Raw genomic sequence first — 23,395 nt, 5'->3', positions numbered from 1 at the left:
TTTGCCTGCTGTCGGCACATGTTTGCAGCAGCAGCGGCTCAATGGCCAGCAGGAATGCACGGTTGGGCTGGCTGCCTTTGTGAGGTGAGTGCACGGGAGTGGCAGTTGAAGTGAGACCCAATATGGTTTTTAACTCCTGTCATAGCATGTGTCTGTCCTGCCAGGCGAATGTTACCATCGGTGCATCAGCTACACAAATGGGTTCAGCATCACGATCAGCAGATGCCAGTACCTCACTTTCGTTTTCGACCTCCAGATCACTGCAGTAGGCTGGCGCCCTGCCTGGGGTTTGTTTCCTGCCTCGCGCCCTTGTTGGCTGGGATTGGCTCCAGCAAACCCCTGTGACCCTGTAGTTAGGATATAGCGGGTTGGATAATGAATGGATGGATCTCCAGATCACTTGCACCAGAATTGGAGCCTGATAAATCAGTGCCCGAGTCAGCGATAATACAAAAAAAGTCATCCACAAATTATTTTGCTTTGAGCATTCACTTTGGTATCTCTCCACATGCCATTTTAGAAGCTGTTTGCTCTTCGCTACTCATGCACGCGCAGGGAATCGCGGTCAAATCAACAAAGCTAACTTTCCTTCTAGCAAAAGCGTATTGAAAAACACTGTAACAAGATCACTGATCTCTATCAATCGCTAGGGAGACTGAGGCTTTCAAAATAATAATAATAATAACAAAAACTGTGTTCATGCGCGATAAAATAATTCTCAGCGTTAATTAATTAATGCGTTATGCCCAGCCCTAATATATACACATACATAACCTGTATACTCTACTCTATTAACGTGTATAACAAAGATGTGCAGGTGAGGTTGACCAGGTGCCCTGTATTCACCCGGTATCACAGTTGTGTAAGTGCCCTGTGATGAGTGGTCCTTGGCGCAGGTCACTTTTTAAATAAAAGATCAGGCCCCGGGTGGCGTGTAGGCTTGGAATTGGGTGTGGGTGCATGTGAAGACGTTTCACTCACTGGTTAATTAGGGTGCTTGGCCAATTGTGCCACACGTATGGAGGCAGGCAGATCGCTTGGGTGCCTCAGTTGTACTTTGGGTGGAGCGACTTGTCACACCTCCACCCAATTAGAGTGTACAGCAGACAGAAAAAGATGGAGATGAAAGAAAGCACGGAGGTTAATGGATGAAGAAGAAGGGCAGGAGTGAGAGAGGGCCGATGCTAGACAGAAGGAAGCAGGCAAATGGGAATGGAGCCCCAGCAGATGAAAAGGTTGTCTGCACCTGTTAGATGACATCACTCTGTGGTGCAAGACCCAAGCAGGCTGAGCCAGAGAGACGTCAGTTTTAAAGGGAAGCACCGGGGAACTGCGATTTTTAGAGAAGAATCCTGCCAAGTTTTAACCTTGATTTGTTTATTGGATTTTAACCTCCACATTCACTTTGACTTTTTATGAATTATTTATTTATAGAACTTTTTCACTGCACTATTTGGATTCTTAATTTGTTCTTGGATTTTAGATAAAAGCACGTAGTCACTTTTGCACCTACCCCTTCTCTGGATGCATGTGTCCTCTTCTGCCCAGCTCATCTCGGTGACGGTACTGACAGTGGCAGGTTCAAGAGGCTCCTGGAAGGGACTGGTAGGATGGAGCCAACCCACACGGTCATAAGCCCCAGCACTATTTCTGGAAGTTGGTTATTGTTTGGTCCCAGGATTGCCCCCTGCAAATGCATAATGGGAATAAACAGACTGTGAAAGTTAGAAATAATTACAACAAACACTTGCAGCTGCTATGACTGTACAAGTTTGGATTGGCCACTCTAGGCATGTCATAAGGTTTAATGTCATGAAAAATAGGGAGAGAATAAAGACTTGCATATTTAAAGGGACAGCAGTTGAGGAAGTATACAAATGGTGACCTTGTAGACTGGAAAAAATAGAAATGTCATGATGATTTTTGTCCGAGCACAAATGTCACAGGCTCACTGTTGCGTGCCAAATCCATTTCAGTAGTTAAGTGCAGACGCAGAGAAGTGTGTGACTTCACTGCACTCCGGTCCTTAGACCCATTTCAGATCTCTGTATGCGCTTTATCCTTCATTTTTAAAGATTAACTGTACTGGCCAAAGTTTGAGCACAGCAAATCACATAGAAACGACCACCAGTCAATTAGCTTATATCAAAAACAAGAAATAAGTTAGCTTTCGCCACATACAAAATGTATAATTCCTTCCCTATACGCATTATTGAACCTGCGTATTCCAGTTCTTATTCCAGAGCCATTGCAGGCAGAAACAAACCCTACATGGGTCGCGAGTAAAGCATTCAACAGTCCTTTCGTCTGTCTGTCCATCAGTCCAGTCTCTGAAGCAGCTTATTCAATTTTACGGATACGGTGAGCCAGAGTCTATCCTGGTAGAAATGAGCTAAGGCAAGTGGCCACCTTGGTTGGGATGCCAGTCCATCACATGATATACACACACCCAGACAGCTGGGTTTTAAACTTTGGGCTCGGGGTGACAAATAGCTGGTACTAACCTCTATGCCACCCACTTAAGCACCATCAGGAACAGGCCTGTCTCCTTTTCTCTTCACATTCTGTACACTTCCGAGTAAATATGACACCAGGGCATAATTCTCAGACAACTCTTCAGTTATGGGGATGAGACAGAGGATACAAAGTCATATGGAGAACTTTGTTTCTTGAGGCAGAAAGAACAGCTTCCCTTATAACCTCAAATAAAGAACTTCTCTGGAACAAATGTTTGTAGCTTCTCTGACCCTGCTGGACCTGTGTTAGTGACCTATGACATGAATGAATGGTAACTGTCACGTTTTAACGTTCTAAAAAAATCAATGCATGAGCGTGGGTGTCCTCCCACAATGCAAAGTTAACGGGCCACACTGAACTGGCCTGTTGTAAGTAAGTGCAGGCATGTGATAGGCACTTGTCCCCTAGTGAATTTGTTCTTGCCTTGCCTGTAGTGCCAGGTCCAGTATGATTCATATGCTGCTTCTTCTTTCGGCTGTTCCCGTTAGGGGCTGCCACAGTGGATCATCTTCTTCCATATCATCCTGTCTTCTACATCGTGCTCTGTGACACCCATCACCTGCATGTCCTCTCTCACCACATCCATAAACCTTTTCTTAGGCCTTCATTTTTTCCTCTTGCCTGGCAGCTCTATCCTTATCATCCTTCTCCCAATATACTCGGCATCTCTTCTCTGCCAAAACAAAACAACACCTCTCTGGTTTGGTCTCCAAACTGCCCAACCTGAGGTGACCCTCTAATGTCCTTGTTCCTAATTCTGTCCATCCTTGTCACACCCATTGCAAATCTTAACATCTTTATCTCTGCTACCTCCAACTCTGTCTCCTGTTTTCAGGTCAGTGCCACCATCCCCAGCCCATATAATTGGAATATGTTCTTCCCCTGTGGCAATTAGAAACGCAGTGTTTAATTTCATGAAAAATAGGAAGCAATAAAGAAAATGATCTGTCATGCAGATAGTGACCTTGCAAACTGGACAGTAATAAAAAGAAAAAAGCCACAATGTTTTTTGTGTAAGCACAAATGTCACAGGTGCTCACTCTTGCGTGCCAAATCCATTTCAATGGTTGATGAGCACAGACATGGAAGATTGCACAGCTTCATTGCACACAAATCTGCAGGCCCATTTCAGATCTCTTTTTTTTTTTTGGACACTTAAAGAGGCCAACCTGGCCTTCTTAATCCCTGAGCCTCCTTACTCAAATGAAGATAATCTCTCACTGCCAATGTATCAGTTAATATTTAGTACTTCAGATAAAGTATATCTAATCTAGTGATGTTTTAAAAAGTGGAGTAAGGCGCAAGGCCCAGGGTAGTTACCACCAAGTGCATACAATGCACAACATAGGGACTGTGTCTCCACTGAGGGACCTGCTACCAGCCCTATAAAGGCTTATGGGAACTGAACAGGTGGCCTTGTCTCTTGAGCAACCTGAAAAATACAAAGGACACGGCAGAACATTCATCCACACACAGGAACCAAACTGATAAAAAAAAAAAATAGATAATTATAAAAATAATAGCCATAAACACCAACATTAAGTCTGTTGTGGTGAAAAAGGAGCCAAGCTGTAAGGCAAAGCTCTCAATTTACCAGTCGATCTACGTTCCTACCCTCACCTATGGTCATGAGCTATGGGTAGTGACTGAAAGAACGAGATCGCGAATACAAGCGACTGAAATGAGTTTCCTCCGCAGGGTGTCTGGGCCTTCTTTTAAAGAGGTGGTGAGAAGCTCGGTCATCCGGGAGGAGCTCAGAGTAGAGCCGCTGCTCCTCCACCTTGAGAGGAGTCAGATGAGGTGGCGCGGGCATCTGATCAGGATGCCACCTGGACGCCTCCCTGATAAGGTGTTCCGGGCGCGTGTAACTGGGAGGAGGCCCTGGGGAAAACCCAGGACACCCTGGATGGACTATGTCTACTGGCTGGCCTGGGAACGCCTCAGGATTCTCCCGGAAGAGCTAGAAGAAGTGGCCGGGGAAAGGTATGTATGGGCGTCTCTGATCAAGCTGCTGCTCCTGCAACCCGATCTCGGATAAGCGGAAGAGGATGGATGGATGGACCAACATTAACATAAATCATGATAATCAAAGGACCAAAAATGAACAAAAAGTACATAAAAAGGAATTTAAATAAAAGCTAGGGTTCTACCCCAAACTTAAACATAACACACTCACCAGCCTCAACGTGACATTTTTGTGTTTGCTATGCACATTCTGTTACACTGGTTGCTTTACATATTTGAAGTGGTACTGCCATCTGCTGAAAATGGCACTATATAAAATAACGAGTTATTGTTTGTTTGGTTGATTGATTGACATCTGCCTTATTTATAGAGAAGCCAATTACTGATATGTAGACACCTGCGATCGAAACAAAGTGCCTTGCACCTATTCAAGATCTGCATGGCTGGCCACATCTGATTGGTTCTGCAGCCACGGAAGCCCCAGAGGCTGATCTCCAACCCCCACACCATTAAAAAGCATTCATTAGAATGTCAGCCATTTTTAAATGGAAAAGATGACAACCTTTGTTGCCTGCTGTGGTTCTCATGGCAAAAATGAGGAGTAGCGTTAAGGTGAGAAATGTAATTTAAAAAGTGCAAATCATTTGGAAGAAAACGCAGTAGCTGCAGCCATTTCTCCGGGGACGGAGGTCAGCTCCCCCAAGGCTTTGATTTTGGTGACATTTTTTAATTTCAGGCTGATGTTGAGTATTTGAGAGCAGCCTTTAAAATGATTTCTAGACCGTGCAGCCTGTTTGTTTGCCCCACTGGCACCTCAGCCCATTTGTCCAAGCCATGTCCAGCCACATTAACTGTCTGTGTCTTAACTCGCATGAAAACAGGGAAAGATGGGGAGGTTTCTCCAGCTATTCCTTCACATCTGAAAATTTGTCAATTAAGTTACCTGGTCGTCTGTGAATCGTTCAGAACTTCCCTGAGATGGACTTGAGTCCTGTCATGGGCTGCTGCTCTCTTTGAATCAGGACAGTCTCCCATGCCGTGCAACTTTGTAACAGAAAAAAATTCAGATGTGAGCATCAGTAGGTTTTGCACCCTAGGAACCAACTTACCCGAACTATTCTCTAAACACTTCAGTAATTATTTCTCACTCTGATACTAATCTTTCCGATCATAAAATCGATCATTACGATAGCAATTGATGAGAAGAATTCATCATTAATTGCAGAATTACAGTATTTCAGGGTTCCTGTAGAGTTCCTCTTTCTCTTGCAAGATTTGGCTCAAAAACTAATCAGGACATCATCATCTCAGAACAGGCTTAAGTTTCGAGTTTGGTATTTTTCCTTCCAGCCATTTTAGCTGTAGACCGACAGACACAGACAGACAGGCAGACACATACCCATCATTGAGTTATCGATGTTTTTGATGAAAACTAGAGATTGAAATTTTTGGTGAATCTAATGAGTTCACTCCTCCTCCATTAGTGATAGGTTACGGTGGAGGAAGGCACAACAAACACAGATTTATAAAATGGCTGGGCAAACCATAATTTTATGAATGGGTGCATACATTCAAAGCAGTCTCTTTCTTTCCCTTGAATTTTTATATGGTAGTTAAAACTGAAAACAATTTCTATCAGCATGCTGAAACACAAGGCTATATATGTGTTCACCTTAAGCCCAGAAGATGAATGTAATCTGATTAAGTTCTAATTAACTCTCTGGATTTAGAAGGACACCTCAGCATTTCTAGATTCACTACACCTGTAAAACCTCCTTGGCAGAATTTGTATCACGATCAGCACCTGGTGGCAGTTGTGCTGAACCGCTAACAAGAATCCATGGGTTCAGTAGCCAGCACACTTTCTTTCTTTGTGACCTTGACTGAGTGACGTCACCTGCCAGTGCCTATACTGTTGAGTCAACTGTATGTTAGCTTGTGCTGGGAGCCGCAAGGCGTGGCATTATATAAAACCACATCCCTGTCACTCTGGCCACTTTGGTGCTAAAAGACTACAACTGTGGAGCCAAGTGTGGCGTGTCTGTAAAGTCCCTTGGGATGATGATGTTCACCACAGGAAGCATTTATAAAGCAAAGTTTTTGTGTCGATGAATGGTAGCATAAGCATTCTTAACCCAGTTTAGTACAATTCAGGGTCAAAGGGAGCCTTATCATGGGAACGTGAGGCACAAGGCAGGAACCAACTCTGCATGGGGGTACCAGTTCTTCACAGGCCGTTTCAATTATATCCCGACTCATAGGGGGCCAATTTAGACACATACGATTAACCTAATATACATATTTTTGTCATGAAAACCAGAAATAAGGTAGTAACACTGGATCGGTGTTTGCAGCAGTGCCAAGCTGCCATGTTCAGCTGTGGATCTTGTCCCAGGGGTTTTATTTTTGCTTTCTTTGTAATTTTTTATTTAAATATATTTTTGGTTAATTGGTTTTGTTGAGCATTTCTCTGTGTCTGCCAATCATGTTGATATGTTTTGGGGTCAGACACCAGTTTAAGTAATTGCCCTCAAGTGCCCTAACTCATCCAAGCCACAACACCTGAAGGCTATAAAGACCTTTGTCAGCCGGTCACTCTTTGCTTAGTTTCCTTTTGACCCTGCTCCTAATTATGAATTGTGTTTACTCGTGTCATTTTTTAAATATGTATCTCAATATTTTGTGTGGCTTTTCTGTTTTACTGTTTGAATTTATTTCCTCTTTTTCTGTAGTACTAGGGTGTTGTACGGTGTTAGCCATTATGAATATAGTGAGAAGTCACGCAAAATGACAACTTTTATCGGCTAACTAAAAAGATTACAATATGTGAGCTTTTGAGGCAACTAGGGGCCTCGGTTACTTTGAAAGCCTGCACATTGTAATCTTTTTAGTTAGCCAATAAAAGGTGTCATTTTGCTTGACTTTTCTCTTTTTTGAACTTTCTAAATTTTGTTCTACTTCCTGTTTGATTCTTTATTTTTGCTTTGAATTAATGTTTAATTATAACTAAACCTTTATTTAAAAGTTCCTGGGTGTTTTAGTCGGCTCCTCTCTCTATATGGCAGTAGTCATGACACAGATGCTGCATCACTGTGCTGCCCAACAATTCACCTTTGATCCCTGTATTCTGTTTCACGCAGTGTGGGCCACAGCAGTATAGGTAAACTCTGCTGCCCCCTAGTGTCTTTTTAATGGCGCCTCATCAGTTTCTGGTCTTATTCTTCTTTTTGAGCCACTTTTTGTATTATTAGCATAGAAACCTACCCATCAGACATTAACCTAAGGTGTGTTTATAAAAAAAAAAAAACAAACAAAACCTCCATTTATATAAGTTCCGATTTCTTTATTAGTTTAAATACTGCATTTATTTTGAATGACAGCATCTTTGCCTTTTATACTGGCTGCACTTGTGTATGTCCCGTGGAACATGACTACATCCATTTTTGAAATGTCAGCTCCAGACTTGATTTTGGTTCCTGTTTCTTCACCAGGAGCTGATGGTAGAATTTGACAGTGAGATGAGACGCAGAGAGCATGAGTTCACTTTGAAAATGGACGAAATGAGCAATGTGGTCCTTGCGCATGAACTCAAGGTAAGGATGATTCATCTTTAGTCTGGGTTTTCAGAAGGTCATGGCTTGGAAGTGAGACAAAGCAGAGCTAACATTTGAGTACCATTGGTGTTTTTATCTGAAGAACTGGAATCTCAAAGTATTAACAAACATACAGAACTGAATTTCATATCCTGCTATGATGCTAATGATAGTTTTTTTTTTCTGTTCTTTTTTTCATTTCTGAAATGCAAAGGTCAAATTACTTTCCAAGGAAGTGGAGGTTCACAGAAGTGCACAGGCAGAAGCTTTTGAGGCGTTACAGGCTGCAGAGAAGAACACCCATCAGATGGAAAAAACCATCAAACGTAAAGAATGGGAGGTCAAAGATGTCTCAGTGGTAAAGGATGCACGGTAAGATTCCACAGGAATTTCCTAGCCTTGCATCCAGTCTACTATTATGACGGTCAGTCCATCCATTTCTTGACACACTTTTTTCAGACGGCTGCAGCCCGTCTCATTCATCAGTCATTTCCTTTGTTTGCCGTTAGCCAGGCCCTTTATTTTATAGTGTCCTTCAAAGAAAATTAAAACAGGGCTAAAATGCACAATGCAAACACTCATCAGATCAGCTGTCCATTTGCTAATCCATAATCTAATATGAGGATTCAGGCCCCTGTTATGCCAGGGGAGCCGCTGCAATTCTTTGAGTTGTAAGATATAATTTTAATGGCTGCAGATGGAAATGAATGACCAGGGAATAAGATGCAGAACTAAACTAATTATATAAACATTTAGAAGAAAACACGTCAACATGCTGGTTGAGGCGGTATGTGCCAACTTAGCATGCAAATAGTTGGCACACTTGTTGCTGGTGTCAAGCAGTTAAAAAAAGTAGCATTGCTTAACTTGAGAAAACCCTTATAATAGCGATTTCATTTTATTACTTTGTTCGATTATTGCTTTTTTGTGAATTACATTAAAGGGAATATGACACAAATCAATGAAGAGCTGGTGCAGCATCAGTTAGGTTTCTGATTCAAATCAAACGGAGACCAAGTTAGCTTGCTGTTCGTATGCCATCTTAACTGCCGTCTTCTACCCAACTCGGATAGTTGTGTGATCCGGGAGTCCAATGTGTATGTAGTAGTCCTTCATGTGCACTGAGACATCAGACTTGGCAGTTAACTGCGAAATGAAACTTATTAAAATAACAAACAGGAAATGCATTTATGGCAGTTATTTCCATTTGTGTTTAGTAACAAATTAATCAGGCTGATGTTTAATTGTTGTGGTAGATGTTTTAAAATTCTAGCACTTAGTAACTCATCATGTAGCGCTGCCAAAGGATAAACTAAAGAGCCACTCAAAAATAATCACAAAGTGATGAGGAACATAACAAGTGTGGGTGTTATCCTTCCATACCAAGCCCATCAAGAACTAGGGTTGTCAAAATTATCGAAGTACTGTATATTCCTAATTTTTCATGGTATCAATTCTACCGGGCTACATTACGAGTCCATTTCTAGTTCCCCATGGCTTGAGTTCCATCCACTCGGCAGTGTTAATAAGATGGCAGTTTCAGCAGCATTGGAGCCTTCACCAGCATGCTTAACTGGCAATGAGGGCAGCTGGAAAGGCCTCTGGAAACGCTTTGGTTTTCTGGCAGATGACAACAGAAAACTACATACACGCAAATGTGTGCACAAGATTTGCAAGCGACTCAATACAAAAAATTTCAAGTGCTGGTATACGTCTAAATTATGAAAACATTAATAAGTATAAACCTTTAAACAGTTGTGATTGAAGTAGGGATGTGACATTTATTTATTTGTACCAGTTAAAACATTTTTGTAGCCGGTTGATCACATCAAAAAGCAAAACTCTATAGCAAAACGTATGAGGTTCTGTGCTTGTTCGTTTTTTTTTTTAAACTTACACCACAAAGCCTGCTGCCATAGTGAATTACTTTCTTTTACTTAATTTCGTGTAATTTTAAAATTACATTTCATCACATTTGCTCAATAATGTAAGGCGCTGTAACCTTTCAGCTCTCAACTGCATAAACCGCGATGCTACTCCTCTGTGTGCTCGTATGCTTCTAGCTTTGTTTCAGAGCGTGTATTTAGTATGTTACGGCTCATTTGCAGCCCAACAACAGCAACAGAGGCCCTGTGGAAGACCACGTCAACATGCTAGCCTTTCTTGCAAAAAAAATACAGAAGTTGCAAAGACATTGTAGTTTACTTACAAAAAAATGCCATGTGCACTATTTGCATTATACAAAGCCTTCAAGTATGTTGGTGGTCTGTCTGTGTGTTACTTTTCTGAAGAATTGTTTACAAAAACCATATCAACGTTCATTTTACTTGAATGCTTATTTAATATTTTTATGTATTCGTATGTACGAGGGAAGTGTGACAGTGGTGAGGTCGACAGTAGGAGTGACGAAGGTGCGATTACATCAGGGATCGATTCTGAGCCATTTCTTATTTGCAGTGGTGATGGACAGGTTGACAGATGAGATTAGACAGGAGTCCCCGTGGACTATGGTGTTTGACATTGTGATCTGTAGCAAGAGTAGGGAGAAGGTTGAGGAGACCCTGGAGAGATGGAGATATGCTCTGGAGAGGAGAGGAATGAAGGTCAGTAGGACCACCAAGACAGAATACATGTGTGTGAATGAGAGGGAGGTCAGAGGAATGGTGAGGACGCAGGGAGTAGAGTTGGATGAGTTTAAATACTTGGGATCAACAGTACAGAGTAATGGGGATTGTTGAAGAGAAATGAAAAAGAGAGTGCAGGCAGGGTGGAGTAGGTGGAGAAGAGCGTAAGGAGTAATTTGTGACAGACAGATATCAACAAGAGTGAAAGGGAAGGTCTACAGGACGGTAGTGAAACCAGCTATGTTATATGGGCTGGAGACAGTGGCAGAGTTAAAGATGCTAAGATTTGCATTGAGTGTGACGAGGATGGACAGGATTAGAAATGAGGACATTAGAGGGTCAGCTTAGGTTGGACTGTTGGGAGACAAAGTCAGAGAGGCAAGATTGCGTTGGTTTGGACATTTGCAGAGGAGAGATGCTGAGTATATGGGAAGAAAGATGTTAAGGATTGAGCTGCCAGGTAAGAGGAGAAGAGGAAGGCCTAAGAGAAGGTTTATGGATGTGGTGAGAGAGGGCATGCAGGTGATGGGAGTGACAGAACAAGATGCAGAGGACAGAAAGATATGGAAGAAGATGATCCGCTGTGGCAACCCTTAATGGGAGCAGCCGCAAGAAGAAGGCGATTCAGTTAAAATTTAATGACATTTGTAACATTTTGTTGTACTACCTCAGTATCAGAGTTTATGTTCTTCAATGTGAAAACACTGCTGACTAGATTTAAACGTCTTTAGTTTTTAGCGTTTACAGAACTTTACTCTTAATTTTTATAAAAGGTTGCACTACTTGGAAGTATTTGCACTACATTACTGAATTTCTGGCATTAAATAACATCAATGTTAAGATTTAATTCATACAGATTTGCAAGTTACTTAAATTTATTGTTTTATCGAGTTATATACTGTATTGGTTATCGAAAATGGTATCAAATTTCAATACCTGGGACTGTCACGATACCAAAATATAAAATTTCGATACAATACTATCAAGTCTGGGTGGACTAATTGTGGTTACCGAGTGGCAGAGATGCTAGGATTGTAAATGTGTGGTGCTCTTTCTACACTGAAAGTCTCTCCCCATATCTGGGGTCAGTTTGTGCCATTAGTCACTTTGTTAAGTCTTAAAATGAAGACCTGGCTCATCTCCTGTGCTGACAATGGGGGTGCTTTTCAGAGCAGTGTAGACACACAGGGCGATTTATCCTCAGTGCTTTAAAAGCGGTCAGTTGAAAGACAAACAGGATACAAGTGCAACTCTTCATTTGAGGCTTCCTATGATTATGCCAATTCCTGAGGTCTGGCTCAAGCAAAATTAGGATGTTATCTTCAGAAGGAGAACACCAATTGATTGATGTGAATAATTCAAAGGAAATATACAGATATTAATAATCCGTGTATGTCAGACTTATATTAGTTTTACTTTTGTGCTCTAACAGGATAAAGGAGTTGGAAGATAAACTCAGGTTAATGGAACTGAGCTGTAAGAAAGAAGAGGAACTGTTCAACAAAAAGTAAGAGTCTCCCTTAATGTGTAATTCATGGCTGATTATTTATCAAAATAATGCCTTAATACCAACGATTCGGAGCTTTGTTTTAATGCATCGCTAAATCTTCTTCAAAGTCTGAATATTTCCACATCAAGGAATGTGTATCATGAATCTGACCCTATCCAAAAGTTGTTTTTGCTTAAATTCTTACCAAAGCTTTCATTTTTTCTCATATGGATTATTTCTGTCTTCCAAAAAGATCTTTACAAACGCTGCAGATGGTGAAGAGCTCAGCTGCTTGTCTTTTGACAAGCACAAGTCTTTGCTCTACAATTAGCCCAATTTTATGGCATCTGCAGCAGCTCGTTGTTGAACAACGCATTCATTTTTAAAATGTTATCCTTAACCTTCAAAGCTTTACATGACAAATCCCCTTAATATTTATCAGTTTTGGCAATTCGTTATATACCAAGCAGAGCCCTCTGTCTAGTTGATAGCTACCTCTTGTGGTCTTAATTTTATAGATTTAAAAAAATTTGGGTCTGGAGCCGTTCTGTACTGCACTTCCAAACTTTAGCACTCACTTCTAATTGTATTAGACAAAGTTAGTCAAACAGAAGACTTCAAGGCCTTTTCATTTGATCAGGCCTTAAATTTATTTGTTTTTCAGTTGTGTCAATTAATTTAATGTCATAATGCTGTTTATTTTCTTATGTCTTTTTTTAAGCTTTGGCTCAACGTCTTTTAAACACCTTTGTATTTTATATACTGGTGCATAATAAATTACACATACTTTTACACACCAAGTGCCTCAGATGCTTTTGTGTCGATGGACACTGACGTAAAATCCTTAAATCTTTTAATGATCACTCTCAATTAATACTGAATTCTCACTTGATTTTTTGCCCTAATGTGGAAGATGATTGAAATATATATAATGATTGTTTTAATTGTTACTGTTGTTCAAGGTGTATTCGGCCAGAATAGACTTTTTATTTTCTATGCAGCTATGTCAGATCTTCTGCTGGGTTTAATAGACTTTCTGAATGCTAGGCCAAGGACTGAAAGGAATATAATGCTTTAATAATTCTTTGTTTTCTGCTTATATTTTTGATTTAATTGTTGATTAATCTGTTCGAATGGATTTACCAAATATAAACTTGTTTTCTTTGTCTGTAAATTCCAAGCTGGTGTGACTTTTCACCCAGACTTGTGCCCATATTTATCAAGCATCTCAGAGTAGGAAAAACAGTCCTAAATGTGTGAAAAATCTCAATTGATGCAAATTTGGCCCTACTCTTATGAGTAGGAGGAATATTTTTGTATCGATTTTCCTAATTTAGGAAGAGTCTCCTAACATCACTCGGATTCAGGCGAGCTTGGAAGCCATCCCAAATCGCTGGAACATGACGTTCAGGCAGAGATCAGCACACCCATTCTAGGAAAGGCAGGATGTTTGGAAACTCTGGACAACAGTGAATTTGTAAAAAGATATCAATTTGACAGAGATGGAATAATATTTGTTACAAATCTTGTGATCGCTTCACCTTTGTGGGGAAGCCAGGCACTGTCAGCCATATTTAAAGTGTTGGTAACATTACTCTACGTGTCAAATGCTGCTTTTGCAATAAGCAATGATTTGGGGGTGTCTTTTGCCAGTGGACAGATGAATTCTTATGTTTTGTTTTCTTTTTTGTTTTGTCTGTGCAGGCATCAGGATTTGGACCGTTTTGCACGTGAAAAAGAGTCACAGTTGGAGACCATAAAGGAGACCCATGCTGAACAGATCCGGGAAATGGAAAACAAGCATAGGGAATTGCAGATGAACCTGGAAACCCTAGAAATGGAAAAGCGAAGAATGGAGTGGAACACTAGTGACACCCTAAAGGAGAAGCAGGAGCAGATTGAGAAGTAAGTGTTCTGTTTAGCTTCTGTGTAGGTCTTTTTTCTGTTTATTACTCTTTAGAAATGCATGCTTTTGCTTTTAGAGGTGACACACACAACTCATTTGTGTCTGAATCTCAAAAAAAAAAAAGAAAATCATCTGACCACGCAAACACCCCTGCCCCCCGACATAGCCCCCACATCTAGGGCTTATTTTCTGTTTCCATTGACCCAGTGGTAATTTTTTTTCAAGCAGACAGTATACCACCATTGCTTAATTCTTTTTATTCCTTCTGTCAGGGAGTGTACTGCAGATTGGATTGTCTACAGCAAATCATGCTTACAGTAGTTTGGTTTACAGCAGGATGTGAAATGCAAGTGACTGAGCCGTTGATACAGGTGGACGTCATATGTTTGTACAGCCAGAACTGTTGCTTCCTAATATCTGTGCTAATCTAATCATTAAATCTACAGGAGTACAGGAGCCAGTCAAACCTTTCTATGAGTTTTTGTTGACAGCTTATCAAGTTCAGGCTGTAAAAACCAACAAACTAGAACATGGCCTTCACTTTTCTTTCATTTGAAATAATTTAGAGAATATTTAACCGGTATCATTTTATATAATTGCTATAGTAAGTAGGTGTTGGCTGTACTTGGCTTTTTGGTTCATCTAATAATGAAGTAAAGAGTAAACTATCCACCCATCCATCAATTCATCAATTTTCAAGTTTGATTTATACATTTCTGGGTTTCAGGGGCAGGTACCAGTCCATCCCAGGGCACACTCACATATACACCCACACTGGGCCAACCCAGGGCACTCAGTAAACTGAACACAGCAGGACAGTGAAATTAAAACCTGGATGGAGCAGAACTCTTTCAAATTAAATTGAAACAAAACTGAACTCCTGCAAATTGACACTGAAGCGCTAATTAAGAAAATGAGCTCCTTTTCAGTGCCTCTTGACGGTGATCTCATCAGACCTTCTTCTGATGCAAGGAATCTTGGTGTCATTTTTGATTCCTCCTTTCTTATTCCGCCCACTTAAACCACATTAAGAAACTTTCTTACTTTCACCTCCGTAACATATCCCGTGTTCGCTTATTCCTCTCCTTTTCTAAAGCTGAGAAACTTGTCCCTGCTTTTATCACATCCCGCATTGATTATTGTAACTTGCTGCTGGCAGGTGCCCCTTCTAATCTTATATCACAGCTCCAGTTGATTCAAAACTCTGCTGTAAGAGTCCTTACTCGAACCAGCAACAGTGAGCACATCACACCCATCCTCCTTTGCCTTCATTTGCTCCCTGCATCTTACAGGATTGAATATAAAATTCTATTAATAACCTACAAAGCTTTACATGGCCTTGCACCGGACTACATCAGTGACCTTCTAAATCACTAGGCTCCTGTTCGACTACTGAGGTCCTCTGATTCTGGTAATCTTGTTGTGCCTCATACTAACCTGCACTCTCATGGGTGACAGGGCCTTCAGATGTATAGCGCCCAGACTTTGGAATGGCATCCCAAAATTAATTAGATCAGCTGACTCCATTCATTCTTTTAAAAAACAACTTAAAACTCCTCTATTTAGGAAAGCTTTTAACTTCACTTAACATTCTGCCCTTCCTTTCAGTTTACCTCTCTGTCCAGGTGCTCAGGATAATTTGTGTGTCTGTTATATCACAAATTAGGTTATTTTTTAGGTTTTTCTTTTAGTATTGAATTTAGTATTTTTACTGTGGTTTATTGTTCTTCACTTTATTTAATGCTTTGTTATCTGTTTCATTGTTCTTTTCAGGAAAACATTTGTATCCAAAGTTACATATACCCTGCTGTTTTTTCTAAGACTCTGTGAAGCTCCTTGAGCATGGGAAAGGCGCTATATAAATAAAATGTATTATTATTATTATTACTTGATCTAGCAGTGCCTCACTGAACTTGAGAGTGAAATGCCCAGGAGCAGAGAGCCAACTATGCCACTTTCACTGTTACTAGTTTTTCTAAAATAGAGACAATCCCAACAGAAGGAAACCCACCTGGAAAGAGCACATTTCTATCACAGAGTACACTCTTGTATAGACCTACACGAGAGCCAGTAGCAAACCTGAAACAGGAGCACGGTCAGCAGTTGACCTGGCCATGTATATGGAGTACTTGGAGAAAACCCAGCGTAGTCACAGGGAGAACATGGCAGCTTCACTAAGACAGGCGCTGGAGTTTAACCCAGGGCTCTGGGGTGGCAGCACAGCTTCCAGTTCTAAACTACCACATTGAAATACAATATATGAAGTAGCCGCATCTTAAAAATAATTAAAAAAACACAAGTATCTACTCTAAAACTAGTAATTACCCCTTAGGGGCAGAATGGCCACATAATTTTCTGCACTAAATCTACTGGATCATCCGTATTTATGCTCTGTTTGTGTATACACTTTTCCAAGTTGCATTTAACATTTTATTAAGCCCAAACTGCACTCTAGTGTGTGCTAAAACAACCGGACTTTTGAAACTGCGGTCTCAGAGTGGTACCAAGAAGACCCTAGAGAGGTACGAATAAGATCCAATACAGGACCGATCTAACTACACACTGAGCATTGTGAGAAACATTTGTGCCAGTAAAAAGACAATAGTTAAGTACACACAAGTTCACATAGAAACACCTAACACAAGTACCATTCAGTCAGATCACGCCAAGCCCCCGATTTAGCCTCGGAGCCTCTTTATATCTCTCTCTCTCATGATCAGTTAGCAGTTAACCACAGTTTTAAAAAAAATAAAATAAAATAATCTGTTTTTGTGTTTGTGTCCTATGTGGATAATCAAGACCCTCTTTATCATGATAAGACATGTTTATCATTGGTTGCATCATCAGTCAACCCTGCCAGCTACTGTTGCCTGGTGTTGGAAAACAACAGCAACATTTATTTATATAACACATTTTCATACAAACAGTGTAACTCAAAGTGCTTTACAAGTTGAAATAAAAGGAAGTTAATATAAAACATAAACCGTCTAGATTGGGCCATAATATTATACAGTATGTAGCAAAGGAGGACAGAAAAAAACAAAACAATATGAGGCTATTCCAAGGCCAAAAGGCCACCCAGTCCCCACTGGGCATTACAACCTAACAAAATAGATATGAAAACATTTACAGTCTATTTAACTCTCTGGTGATTACAGTCTACATTCCCATGGTCTTGTAACTTCACCTTTTGACAAATAAGCAAGTAGTTCACAAGATAACCCCATTAAAAAAGTGATTGTTTGTAAATAAGCCAGGCTGAAAACAATTGGTCACATCATAACCCATCATTGAAGCTGGCATCTTTCACATTCTGATTCTGATGTACTGATAATGAACCAAGTGAGATGCCACTTTTTATAGGTCATTTTAGGAGAAACTAAGATAAAAGGGTAATGGAAAGAAAATAACCAGGGTGGTTCGGGTTTTTAGTTAAAAGTCACTGCTACATTTCACAATTGGGAGACAAAAAATAAGTAAATTTTTGATGATAATTTTCATCTTAATTTAATTTTGTAATTTTTTTTTTTCTTTTTTCAGGCTTCGAAACGAGCTGGACTTGGTGAAATCAGGCTGGGATTCTCAAATTGCAGAGGAATCCAAGAGAACAGTTGCAAAGGACATGCAAATCCAGTCTCTCACTGACCAGGAAACAAAGCTGAAGGCTGAGCTGGTCAGATACAAAAAGGATGTGGACAGGTGAGAATTCTGTTCAGGCTATAAGGAGGGCATCCCTCGGTATGTGTGGGCTGTTTTCAATAGGAGCTGCTTTGTGGACAGAGAGATGGAACGTTAAGGACTAAAACAAAGCATTTGTTTAACATATATATATATATATATATATATATATATATATATATATATATATATATATATATATATATATATATATATATATATATATATATATATATATATATATATATATATATATATATATATATATATATATGGACACACACACAGTGGTGGTAAAAGAAGGTTAACAGTTGTGAGTACACAGGGTCGCCAATTTGAACACTTAGGAGATAAGTGCAGTGTGCCATTATGACGTTCGTTTGAGTTATTAGTTAATAAAGCTACTGCGATAATAAAGACCTTGTAATAATCATAACCTGCACGTCTTTTTTCCCTGTGAACAACTGTAAACTACTTTTGCCCACCCTCTGCGTGTGTGTATTCACGCACTGACACATTGATTCAATTAATTAATATTATTGGTTTCAGTCATTTTTAATCATTTAATTGTGCTACTGCTTTTTTGCTGTTAAAGTGTGGATTTATTTATAGTCCCCCCATGTACCAGATAGATATCCCTCATTCTTGAGGTGTAAATTTAAATATGGATTACCATTTTAATTATTGGGGTGGCACAGTGGTAGCACTATCGCCTTGCAGTAAGGAGATTAGGGTTCACGTCCCGGGCCCTCCCAGCTTTGAGGGCCTTTTTGCTCTCCCCATGTCTGCATGGGTTTCCTCCCACTGTCTAAAGACATGTTCCTTTAATCTTTCTTCACAACTCTTCTTCTGCAGTCCTGGAATCAGCCTAGTCACTAATCTCTGGACTTTCTCTAGCGCTGCAATGTCCTTCTTGTAGCCCGGACAATACATTTGCACACAGAACTCCAGGTGTGGCCTCACTAGTGCATTATAAAGCTTAAGCATAACCTCTTTTGACTTGTAAAGTTACTGTACCTGATGTAGCTCTGGTCTGTCCATCTTGGTGATTGTTTTCTTACCAAACTCTTCCTTCCAACAACATATTTAATGGCTCTATACCCATAAGGGGCACTTAATCCGTTTCTGTGGGAAGCCAACACATTAATTTTGTGGTCCAGAATGGCCTAGAGAGCTGCTAGGGCTTTTGTGTTAGAACTTCCACTACTGGCCCCAGATGTTCCTGTAACCTTGTGCCCAATACATTTTGTAAAGTCTGTACCTGTTCATTACAAAGGAGAGCAGGGAGCATTGCATTAGTTAACAGAATTGTTCCATGTGAGTTTATAATTATGTCCAAGGAGAAATTAACTCCCAGTCACCCTCCATTTATTTTAAATCATAGATCTCCTATATGCATCACCTAGTTTCACTGATCACATTGCACACACAACACTATAGCATTTTACAAAGTTCTACCATACTGCCCTTTAGAAGATACTGCACATCTCGTTTTAGATTTGTGGAGCTTGACTTAAGGCCACTCAGGGAGACAATAATACATGGAGCTGAAGCGTGCTCTCCATTAAAATAACAGTGCATGAAAATATTGCCACTATTAAAGGAGCCTGAAATGGTTAAAACACAAGAAAGCATGAACTGCTCTGTGTTGTTTGCATTTGTTAACACATACCAAGAATGTTGTGCCATTTATATTGCTTCCCTCTCTTTGATTTTAGGTATAAACGACAGGTGTCTCTCGCCCTGGAGAGGGAAAAGGGTCTGGAGCAGGCCAAGGTGCAGGCAGACTTAGACTGGCAAAAGCGTTATGAGGATGCAGAAAGAAACCTGTACCTAAAAAACGAGGAGCTGATTCAGGGCCTAACTGCAGCAAAGGATGAGGTGGGTGACTACTCTGTTTGCCAGAAACAAGTCCTCTGAATAAACTGGCTGCACACTGCAGGGCCATGCTGCTTTTTGTTTTACCCACATGTATCATATTTGTGACTTTGCGGCCAGTTCTGCCAGGGTAGAGTCTGGCACGTCACCAACACCGTCACTTGAATTAGATTAAGGTGGTCCAGGACTGGCATGGTATGCTATTGATATGTGAAATAATTAAAAGAGAAATACAAATAGAGGTTTGCTTCCCACTTTGCATGTTTTTCACCCTCTGCAATTTTTACACTTTTTAAACTCAGTCAATATGGCCTTTTATGACTACAGTCCTACTTTTTCCATACAGTGTTTATTATGTTACAATATTTACACTTCTGATTAACTGCTCAGCAGTCTTGTGGGTAGAAAATGGCTAAAGACATTCCACTGTGCACCTATAAATGTTTGTGACAACAGATGGAGAAGTGCAAGCTGTACTCAGACTTTGAGGAAGCAGAGGTGCTAATCAGCCTTTCTGGCAGGAGCTGATATGTGCTCTGGCCACTTTAGCTCATCAGTACTGCTCACCCTCTGATGTAAATGGCAGTGTGGTCTGCCTTCTTCCCCCTGAAGTCCTTAACCAGCTCCTTAGTGTTTTGCTTACCTTAAGAATCCGACTGCTGTTCTAGCACCATTGAGTCACCAAGAAAACCTCCTCTATGTAAGCTGTATCATCCTTATTGATGATCAGGCCTATGATGGTGGTGTCATTGGGGAATATCAGGACGGGAGTTGGAGCTGTGTCTGGACACACAATTACAGGTAAAGAAGGAGTAAAGTATGGGGCTTAGCACACTTCCCTGTGGGAGTGCCTGTATATAGGGTCAGTGACGAGGATATGATGATGTAAGTCCTTACAAGCTGAGGTCTGTTTAGAAATTTTGCGAGATTTTGGAAAAGCTTATGATTCCAGTTGTTTTATGCTTTCCAGATTGCTGCTAAACTTCAAGCAACAGAGCAGGAGTTGAAGAATGCAGACCTTGTGGTCAAGGGTGTGACACTAGAGAGAGATCATTTGTTATCCGTTATACGCCGGCAGTCAGCCAAGACACCAGGAGGCTCACAGGTAAGGTGAAAAGTGCACAAGACAGCATGCGGATGTGCATTTAAATACTCTTGGTATTGAATATCTGCAGTGTGGCACCCTATACCTCCAGAGTCCTGAGTTCATATCCCAGCCCGGGGACTTAGTCTTTGGAGTTTTACACTTCTGCCTTTGTCTGTGTGGGTTTCTTCCAGGTGCTCCAGTTTCCTCCCACTGTCCAAAGACAAACAGGTCAGGTGAACTGGCATAGCTAAAACGTCTCAAGTATGTGTTTGTATGTGTGTGTTTGTAATGCAGGAACCTGATCTGGAGGGGGGAGTCAGTCCATCAAAAGACACAGATAGACTCCCAGTCACTGGTATACTGGGCAATCTTGTAGGCAGCAGTCAACCTGGCCAAATCATGGGAAGACACAGCTGGTGTATGTGACAGTAGCCTTTCACTGTTATTCCTGATTTTATTACCACCACAATAGAGAGCATTGTCCGTTACTTAATTTTAAAAACTGATTGAGCAGACCTTTTAGTTACACTTCCTTGAATGTTGGTTTATAACAACATATCTCTCTCTATATAAAATCCAGCGTCTGTCAGTCTGTATGTCTGTCCGTTTTTCACAAGAGAACTACTTAAAGGATTTAGATAGATAGATAGATACTTTATTAATAGATTGAGTTTTTTTTCTGTAATATGCTTGAACATTGTGGTTAATTTTGCGACTTCTCTCATCATGCTAAGTATCATAGTTTGCTTCCGGTACCGATTTATTTGCGCGAATCCGAGAGACGCAGCAGGCCGAGGGGAGGGAGGCGGGGCCCTCCTCACTCATGCGCCAGTTTCGGGGCATATCTTACATCCGCTTAGCTAGAGAACTACTTAACAAATTTAGATCAGGTTTTTTTCTAGAATTTGCTTAAACATTCTGGTTGATTTGGCGACTTCTCTCATCACGCTAAGAATCATAGTTCACTTGCAGGAGCGATATATTTGCGCTAATCCGAGACAGAGGCTATGGGCCGAGGGGAGAGGGAAGCATGATGTCAGGAGTAGGGAGTCTGGCGGGGTCCTCCTCGCTGTCCTGTTTTACTTCTACGTGGGTAAAGCCACGAAGGACGACTAGTTGTACATAAGTAACGTAAAACAACTATAACCCTGTGTGGGTATAGGGAAAATATGTAAATTCAATGGTGACAGTGCACCCAGTGGGATCTGTACTCGAGTCAGGGGCAGGACAATTAACCATTGGACTGCTGTTCCACCCCATTAATCTGCCAACTATTCACATGTCCATTATCAAAAGTTTAGGTTCTCAGGAAAAATGGAAAATAAATTATTCACATGTCCGTTATGAAAAGTTTAGGTTCCCAGAAAGGATGGAAAATAAATTAAAAGCATCAGGAAAGGCAGGGGCCTGACAGGACACACAGTCATGCACCCACACCAAAGGGACAGCCAAGAGAAAATTTCACAATGACATCAGGAGACGGTACAAACTTCTCCTAGACTAATCCATGTGGTTCCCATTAATCATTTGCTTAGTCCATTCTGGGGTCACACAGAAGCCTGAACTTATTATAGCAGCACTGGGTACAATAAACCCCTTGAGCAAGGGAAAGACGCTATATAAATAAAATGTATTATTATTAAGGTAAGAACCAGCCCTGAATGGGTTGACTTTTGTTCTCTTCCATAAAGCAGATGCCAAGAAGAGGGGGAATATCATCAAAAACCCTGGCCACAGCAAAAGCTAATTGAAATAATTATAGAAATGTATTGCAAAAGTGAAGAAATCCATAAGGAGAACAATTAAGAAAATGTATGCAGGTGCATTCAGAGACTTAGTTAATTGTTTTGAAAGTTGGAACATTTTAAAATATTTTAGCCAGTACATCAAAGTGTTAGTTATTACACTTTGCTTATTAAATATTTTTTGTAACAGTAAGTCATATTCAAAAATAAAAGTGAAATAAATGGACTGTAATTCCATGAATTGGTATTAAAACAAAATTTTATATACTTTACTATTTTATATCACGTAGTTAAAAAACGGAGCCCTAATAAACTTTTGACAGCAGGACATTGTGGTGATTTGCCGGTAAATTATGGTGTCGACAGAAGTGTCCGCCACCACAGTTGGAACGTACAATTCAGACCATAGCGGCACGGCTCGTCGTAACTGATCAGAGGTCCTTTGAAATGGAGTAACCTGAACTTTAATGGCATCAGTCACTGAAGAGTCTGCAGACATGCCATTTATCTTTAGAATTAGTGAGCCTTCCAGACTTACTGGGTACTGACAGTTTTAAAGCCAGCTTGACAGTTGAGTGCCAAGCTTTTTGAAAGAGCTGTTGTGAGTGTCAAGTGGCAAAGCTGGCAGCTGAAAACAGTAGATTTGCCATTTGTAACATGAACTCCTATTCCACCAATTTTTTCGTTGCAAGAATGGCGCTTTTTAAAAACCGTATAATTTTCTTGATGTATATTTCATGAAAGGGCACAGCAAAACTGATGGCATTCATCCATTTCCAGCTTATGAAGGAAAGGCACAGACTGGCATTGGAATTAATCATGAATGTGATGGAAGTCTGTCATAGGACATCAATGACATTAAAAATGCATTGTTTGTATATAAAACTATACAGAGACTAGAAAAAGTGACAGC

The 23,395-nt window shown here is 40.5% G+C and overlaps 1 protein-coding gene across 4 annotated transcripts in view; it reads left to right on the top strand.

Moving 5' to 3' along the window:
* ccdc57 (coiled-coil domain containing 57) overlaps positions 1–23,395 on the top strand; it is an 85,653-nt gene that overhangs the window by 26,982 nt on the left and 35,276 nt on the right. For all 4 annotated transcript variants that reach the window (XM_039740346.1, XM_039740347.1, XM_039740344.1 and 1 more), the window contains 7 exons: positions 7,974–8,075; positions 8,290–8,447; positions 12,132–12,206; positions 13,893–14,093; positions 17,635–17,793; positions 19,491–19,653; positions 20,621–20,755. In XM_039740346.1, coding sequence (XP_039596280.1) covers positions 7,974–8,075; positions 8,290–8,447; positions 12,132–12,206; positions 13,893–14,093; positions 17,635–17,793; positions 19,491–19,653; positions 20,621–20,755 — 993 coding nt within the window. The remainder of the gene's footprint in view (positions 1–7,973; positions 8,076–8,289; positions 8,448–12,131; positions 12,207–13,892; positions 14,094–17,634; positions 17,794–19,490; positions 19,654–20,620; positions 20,756–23,395) is intronic.

This window comes from Polypterus senegalus, chromosome 17, assembly GCF_016835505.1.
Source record: "Polypterus senegalus isolate Bchr_013 chromosome 17, ASM1683550v1, whole genome shotgun sequence".
NCBI lineage: Eukaryota > Metazoa > Chordata > Cladistia > Polypteriformes > Polypteridae > Polypterus > Polypterus senegalus.
The sequence above is the reverse complement of the archived record's forward strand: the minus strand, read 5'-3'. Positions and strand labels throughout refer to the sequence as shown.